Genomic DNA, 7,792 nt, shown 5'->3' with positions numbered 1-7,792 from the left:
CCTAGCATTAACACCAACCAAATCAAGTAACATTTTGTTTAATGCTTGTTCAGTTGTTCTTAATTGAAAACAAATGTACTTCATAGCGTAGCTTCCACCAATGTGATGTAATAACAAAAGACTCCGTTTTAGAACTAAGATCCTCTGAAAAACTCTCATATTCTCTCAACTGACCATTGTCAACTATTAACTTCTCTGCCTTCCCCTTAATTGTATTAGGCTTCAAGACCTGCCATTGAGTCTTGTTCTGAAGATGTTCAAAGTTTTATTCTTTCTTATTTTACTTAGTACCTATTATAGTTTAATTCTTCTTGTGAGAGGGCACTTGATTCTGGTTGTCACATTACATGTTCTTTAAACAATAGCAAGGTTCGAGTCACTCATGTTTGTACTGTCCTTCATAACAATCTGATTTTGGATACTGTTCGTTATAGCCCTCTTCTTCACATTATCTCGTATGTGTCAACTGTCAACGCCTTGTTAAACAATTCAAGTTTGTCTATTACCTTTATTAATTGTTCACTTATTACACTGGACAAGGGCACAATGAAGATGATTTGAAAGGGTAGCTTGGAGAGAGGCTTATATGTCGTCACTCCTGGGTCTTATATTGAGTGTGTGTTTGGATACAGTACCAACCACATTAACAAACATTCCAATGTAAAAAAACACTATTTTTTTTCAAATGAACAAAAGAGTTGGATGGGATGAAAATACTTTCACATCCTACCCAACTTTAATTGAAATATACCTTAAGTCTGTTCCCTTTATTTGAAACCATTATGAAAGATTTACGTTGATACATTTTTTTTAGGCTTAAATAAGTTTTTGGTCCCTAACCTTTACAAAATGCTTGGTTTTCGTCCCTCGCCGGAGCAAAGGTGGGTTTTAGTCCCTAACCTTTGCCAAAAAAGTTTAGTTTTCATCCCTCCGGAGCTCTGAGTCAACGCCGGAGCTCCGGTGGCCCATGTGGCATGGCCACGTGAGATTAATGAGCTGACGTGGAATTTATTTTTTCATTTAAATTAAAAAAAACCTAATTAATTTAAAAAAAAAATTAAAATTCTAAAAAAAAAAGCTTAACTTACTTATCTTAATTTTAATTAAATCATTTTAAAAAAAGGTTGGGGACTGATTTTCAATGAATTCTTTTTGTTCTGAAGGATTATGATTGTAAAATTTTAGTTTGGTTCCTTTTGTGCTTCTGGTCTTGTTTTTTTTCCCAGTGGCTTTCACGGGTTTCTAACACACCTTCACCAAATCTCTGATTAAACAACCACCAAGCATTCCTTCTCTTCACACCAGTATCAACAGTTGCAAATCGAACACCAAGGTTTCTCGCATACTCAATCGCGTGCTCATAAGCCAGCGGGTTCCGACGAATTTCGCAGGGTACACCAAATTTGTGACCAGTTTTAGGGAGACACGGTGCAAGCTTGAGTTCTTGGTCAAGATCTGCAACATTCACAATCTGGGTTTTTGCAAACTCAAGCGAGGGAAATGGAAAGGGACTGAGCAGATCAATTCCGAATCCGGATCTGGATTTATTGGTCCCTGATATGTAGCAACAGTTCTGGGCAATTGGGTGTTCTTCAAGGTGGAGCTTTTGAGTATGATGGGTAAGCACTTGAAGCTGAAGATGGTTGTGCGATTAGAAGATCGAATGGTTCGGTTGTGAGTTTGAGATTTAATTCTGGTTTTAGGATATTTTGTGGGTTTGAGAAATTTTCCTGGTTTTAGGATTCTTTCTGGAAAATGGATTTTGTGATTTTAGGTTAAATGTTTTTAATTTATGGGAAGAAGAATAAGAAGAAGATGATGATGAAGAACATGAAGAGGAAGAGCAAAGGAATTCTTTTGTTTCATGTTGTTTTTTAATTTCTTAATTCTTCTTTATTTGTTTCCAGATTTTGTGTTATTGATTCATCGGAGATGATTATGGAGGAGATTAGATATTAATGATTTAATTAAAATTAGATAAATAAGTTAAGACTTTTTTAATTTTTTAGAATTTTAAACAATTTCTTTTTTTTAAATTAATTAGGTTTTTTTAATTTAAATGAAAAAAATAAATTTCACGTCAGCTCATTAATCCCACGTGGCCATGCCACATAGGCCACCGGAGCTCCGGCGTTGACCCAGAGCTCCGGAGGGATGAAAACCAAACCTTTTGGCAAAGGTTAGGGACTAAAACCCACCTTTGCTCCGGCGAGGGACGAAAACCAAGCATTTTGTAAAGGTTAGGGACCAAAAACTTATTTAAGCCTTTTTTTTATAAGCTAAAGTATTGTATTAAAAATAGCACAAGGCCGGATGTTAGGCTAAATACAATGATGATATACAGAGCGATTATCATATTGATCAACTGACGTTACAACTTGAAGGAAACTATAGTAAACAAAAGATCAGCAAATAATGTTATCCTAGAATGCAATTTACTTAGAAGAGGACCCAGCAAAATAATATTCCCAATACCAAACAGCAGCAGCGACCCAAACTCAATCTGTACAGTTTCAAGAGGTGAAAAGAGACTGCACAACCCAAGATCAAAGCCAAGGCAATTCAGAAGCCTCATCCCTTCCTGTTGCGCGAGCAACAGCCACCAAAATACAACAATTCAACATGTGGCAAGGCATTTTGTCTCTTAAGGGTATGTTTGATATGTTGAAGAAAAATACGAGACAATAAAATGAAATGAAAGGAGAAAAGAGAGTAGAAAATGAAATAAATTTCTAATTGTTTGGTTTAAGAAAAAATAAAAGAAAAGTAAGAGAAATGTAAAAAATGTATATATGCAAATGATATAAATATTGTGTGGGGCTGAGTGGCTGACCATAACTTTTTTTCTCTCTATATGTTCTCTTGGACTAAAAGAAATAAAAAAAAAAACATTGGAATTTATGTTTTCTCAAATACATTTTCTTTTCTTTCGTTCATGCTTTCCAAATAAGGTCTAAATGTCTCAAACTTCTCAGTAATAAAGGGTATTTCTCCATTCCTAAATCATATTTCCTGCAGCTTGTTTTGGTCTGATCCATTGTGAATACTCTTACTCTTCAATTGGATTTACTTGATGCACAAAAAATCACAGGCCCTACCTTCATTAATCAATTTTTCAGTCTCATTGAAACTCTCAATTTCATAAGACCAGCCAACAGTTATTATCAGACAATAAGAAAGAGCTTGCTTATGGAACTTTTTTACATCCAAAGGCACGCTCTAATTCAGCTGCATTGAGAGGTCTCAACAATTTGATCTCTCTATTTTCAGTCTCAGGTTCCCTAGTCCTTTTGGGGTGATGTTTGAAGACTGCAGTGTTCTTTATCAATAGAGTTCCAGCTACCAATCTTAAGTTGCAGTCTTATTTCCTTATCAACTATTATATTCGTTTTGGATGATTGGCCTTTGCATATACTCTCCCATCATAGAGACACAAGTTTATAGAAAAAAAGCTATTTCTTCTATCTTTGCTAGCTATCCCAATGGCTATAAAAGAATACATGTTATATAATTTATCCACCAGAAAATTCTTCATTTCTTATGATGTGATTTTTCATGAGAAATTCCCTTTCCTTTTCATTCCCTTTCACATGATATAGCAGAGCCATTCCCACTTACAGTTTTATCCCCCTATTTCAGGCCCTGCACCTATCTCAGTTCCTAACTTATCAGAAAACCCACCAGAACTACCATATTTCACTGCTTATTAGAAATTTATTTTCCAGACATCTGCAGTACATGAGTCCCACTTCTAACACTAAGCTACTCAATTTCTTGAATGGAGACTTGCAATGAAAGAGAAACTTGATGCTATGGAAGCTAATCACACCTGGACTGTCATGCATCTTCCTAAAGTAAAGCGGTTAAGCCCTTTAAAAGGTGTAGATCCGTCTACACCTGGAAGCTAATTATGAGGCTCATTAATACTGTCCTTTAGTCATTTAATCAAAAAATGTTGAGAACTGTTTTTTTATATTTTTTGAGGATATCTATTTTGGTACAACAGTGACTTCCTTTTCAGTTGCACTGCTGGGAGGAAACTGCCATAAGAATTTAATGTAATTCCATAAAAAACTAAACATGCTTACAAGATTACAAATTGATTAACGTTGCTTAACAGTACATTTTTTCCATGTTTATTCATTCAATGTAGTAGAATACAGCTCAATAATAACATTTACAACTCACAATGCGTGCGTGTGTAGAAATCCTTTTACAGCTGATTTGATTCGAGCTAGAGAGAAGCTTCTGTAGCTTCTGAAATTCAGAATTGATTCTGGTGATGAAAGAGAAACTGATCCAATCATGCTAACGGTTAATCTTAGATAGTTCCACAGCAAGTTTAGAACTTCCTGATACTTTTTCCTGCTGGACGACACTTTTAAACGAACCCCTTTCCAAAACCCAATCTTCAATCATTACTTGAGAATTCACAGCCTGGTCAGTAGGCAAAAGATGGCCAGCCCCCAAAACCACAGCATTGGTCAAAGACTTCCAATTTTGCACATACCCAGCAAGCTCACCATTCACCTTCCAAATCTTCCTTTCCGCATTAAGAAACTGCTCAATCCCCTCCCATTTCATTGTCTTCACCCAAGCCTCAGTTTGGACCACACCATCCCTCAAATCATACTGACCCTGATACAACAACACCCTGCTCTTCCTCACCAAGTCCTCCACCATGTATTTCACACTCTTCATCACATCAGCATGTAACACAGCCCCAACAACATCACTGCACAACTCGTACACAAACGATTCATTCACCTTCACCCCTAAGGCCTTCTTCGCCTCAGGAAAATTCAAGAATTCCCCAACCAAATCATCTTGATAAGGAACTTTCCTTGTATAGTCATACAAAGTAGCCAACCCTGTCATATTCTGCAACACTCTCAACACATGCCTCCTCGTGTCCGTGGCTTCACTCCAATTCCCTGTCTCCACCAACCTAACAGCTTCCAATTGACCCTTCTCCAGCTCAATCTTCTGCTTCTCATTAATCAATCCAACATAATAAGCATTCGCAGCATGAGTAACCGTTTGCGTTACCGGGTCAGTTAGCCCATCCCCAATCGCCACACCAGCCAAATTCACTCTCTCAGATTCCTCCAACTGAGTATTTTTATCAAACACATAGTGTGCAATAGCAGGAACATACTTCCCAGCATAGCTTTCACCTGTAATATAAATAGGCCGATCCTTAAACACAGGATCAAGCTGAATAAACCCTTTTATCGCCGCGAAAAGGTGTTTCGCGACACCGGTTTGATCAGCTGGGATTTCTTCGGGTGTCGCCGCGACGCTGAAACCGGTTCCAATGGGACTATCAAGAAACAGAAGGCCAAAAATTCGGTTCCAGGAGCCAGGGTTTGGTTCAAGGGTGAGGGAATTGGTGACACGCCAGGGTCCGAGCTCGTAGAAGTTGCCGATCATGGAGGAGCAGCCAGGGCCACCTTGGAGCCAGATGAGAAGTGGGGTTTGGGAGAGAGGTGAAGTGGAGTTTTGGGCTTCATAGAAAGTGTAGAAAATGGAGGATGTGGTGGTGGGGTCCACTGGGAGGTAACCAGATTTTGTAGGGAGTGCTTCTTTGGGGAATATGTGAGGTTTTGATCTTGGAGTTGAAGTTGAGTGTGAGTGTGAGTGTGAGATTTGAAAGAAGAAGAAGCAGAAAAAAATAAGGTTCTTGATGATGAAGAGGGACTTTTGGGTAGTTGACTCCATTTGTTTCTATTGGTGGTGTGTGATGATTATGCACTATGGAAAGATGGTAGTTACATAGTTGAAGACTTGAAGCAAAAGCAAATTTGGCTTTAAGATATTGGATAGGGATTGGACATGGACAAGAAATCAGCTTTATTTTTATCTACATCCTTCTTGGCCATTGCCAATATCAAGCTGGCAAGTGGAGTCCAAACAACTTTCTATCCATTATTTTAGGAAAATGATGATAGGGAGATGGTCCACATTCAATTGAAATATGCACATTTTAACATTTAAAAACTATAATAATATGTAATGTTATAAATATTATAAATATAGTTGGGTTAATGGTCAAATTAGTCCCTGAGTTTGTAAGCGAGTTTGATTTTAGTCCCTCTGATGAAAAATGACGTTTAGTGATGGTCAAAAACCGCCAGTAATTGTATAAATAACCGCCACTAAACGTCATTTTTCGTCAGAGGGACTAAAATCAAACTCGCTTACAAACTCAAGGACTAATTTGACCATTAACCCAATATAGTTATCAAAAACTAAAATCTCGAATGTAATTTTTTTTAATACATGTTGTGAATTAAAACTTTGAATATATTTTTAAAAAGGTATATCCCAAGTTATTGTTGTCGAAATGTGATTTAAGAAATAGATTTAAAATTTTAATTCTTGATAGTTTTTTTTAGCAATGCATATTAGTGTTGGTTCACAACAGTCGGAAAATCCATATGCGATGAGACCAATTAGTTTATCATAATAATAGTACATAAGTAATTTTAATTGTTTTAAAAAAATCATGAATGTCATAAATTAAAAGAAAACCGGTATGAAAATGCTAAATAGAGAGCATATGTGAGTTGATTTTGGAGTTGAAGGTGAGTGTGAGACAAAGAGAGGTTTGAAAGAAGACGCAAAAAAAAAAAAATAAGGAGCTTGATGAAGAGAGACTTGTGGGTCGTTGCCTCCATCTTCGTCTACTGGTGAATAGTCAATGCACTTTGCACAAATGAGCATTGTTTTATCTCCTTCCTCACCACCATACAACTTTGCAATTATTTTATCGTAATACCATAAGTAATTTTAATAGTTAGGGTGAGTCGCGTGCTAATTAGGGTGAGTCTCATGCATTTATCAAAATTATTATGACTACTAAAGATGGTAACATTTATCGTGATGAGATATATTGATTAATTAATCATATCTTTTATATGCATTGTATTTAGATTTACAATAACTCTGAGTATATATACAAGAATGAGAAATATATCTCATATGATCATACTTTTTTTACCCTAATTTTTATTCTCTTAATACAACTGATTTGAGCGTTTGAGTCTGTTGTGGGTGACACCTTAGGTGGACCTCTCGATGACTCTAGCTCTCTCCGGACTCAACAATTTGGAGGAGTGAAGAAAAACTGAGCTTCCCCTTCCAAGGTTTCAAGCGCAATGAAAGGAAAAAAATAAAAAGCAAATGGTCACGGCTCAACTTTATTAATTACCATGGATCAATAGTTACTTAGTTACATTATTAACTAAGGTACTGCTTAGCAAATAATAAAGTTAGTGATAACCTTTTTGTTTGTTTTGGGTGAACCTAATATGCACCAATTTTAGGTGGTGTAATTTTACACCACCTACTTTGACTGGGTATAGCAGGTCAACACATTATTTTTTTAAAGAAAAAATATCATTAAAAATTTGTTATGTATTAAATTTCTTTAAAAAAAGATGTGTTGATTTATTATAGCAGGTTAAAAGTGGTCCACATTAGGGGTCACCTTTTGTTTTTACAAAAAAAAAGTAGTACATTAAAAAGAAAATTACTGTGTTACATCAGGCCTTATTTCTGTTAGTATTCCTCATCTATGGTACCTTAGGACAAACCTAATCATAAAACCATATTTATCGGAAAAAAGAGATACACAATTGAAGGGTAAGGGAATTGGTGAGATGGCTGGATCCGAGCTTGTAGTAGTAGCTGATCATGGAGAAGTAGCCAGGGCTTAAGAGAGGGGAGGGCTGACTTCATATGAGATAGGAGACTTGGAGACTCGAAAGGGCTATATGACAAGCAGAAG

General features: G+C 36.5%; 1 protein-coding gene across 1 annotated transcript; it reads right to left on the bottom strand.

Moving 5' to 3' along the window:
• Window positions 1–4,041: 4,041 nt before the first annotated feature.
• LOC130711726 (serine carboxypeptidase-like 50) lies at window positions 4,042–5,837 on the bottom strand. The gene has a single exon (XM_057561445.1). The coding sequence runs from the start codon at window positions 5,719–5,721 to the stop codon at window positions 4,309–4,311; it is 1,413 nt and encodes a 470-aa protein (XP_057417428.1). The 5' UTR covers window positions 5,722–5,837; the 3' UTR covers window positions 4,042–4,308.
• Window positions 5,838–7,792: the final 1,955 nt, after the last annotated feature.

The sequence above is a fragment of the Lotus japonicus genome, chromosome 4 (assembly GCF_012489685.1).
Source record: "Lotus japonicus ecotype B-129 chromosome 4, LjGifu_v1.2".
NCBI lineage: Eukaryota > Viridiplantae > Streptophyta > Magnoliopsida > Fabales > Fabaceae > Lotus > Lotus japonicus.
This window is presented reverse-complemented; position numbering and strand designations above follow the sequence as displayed.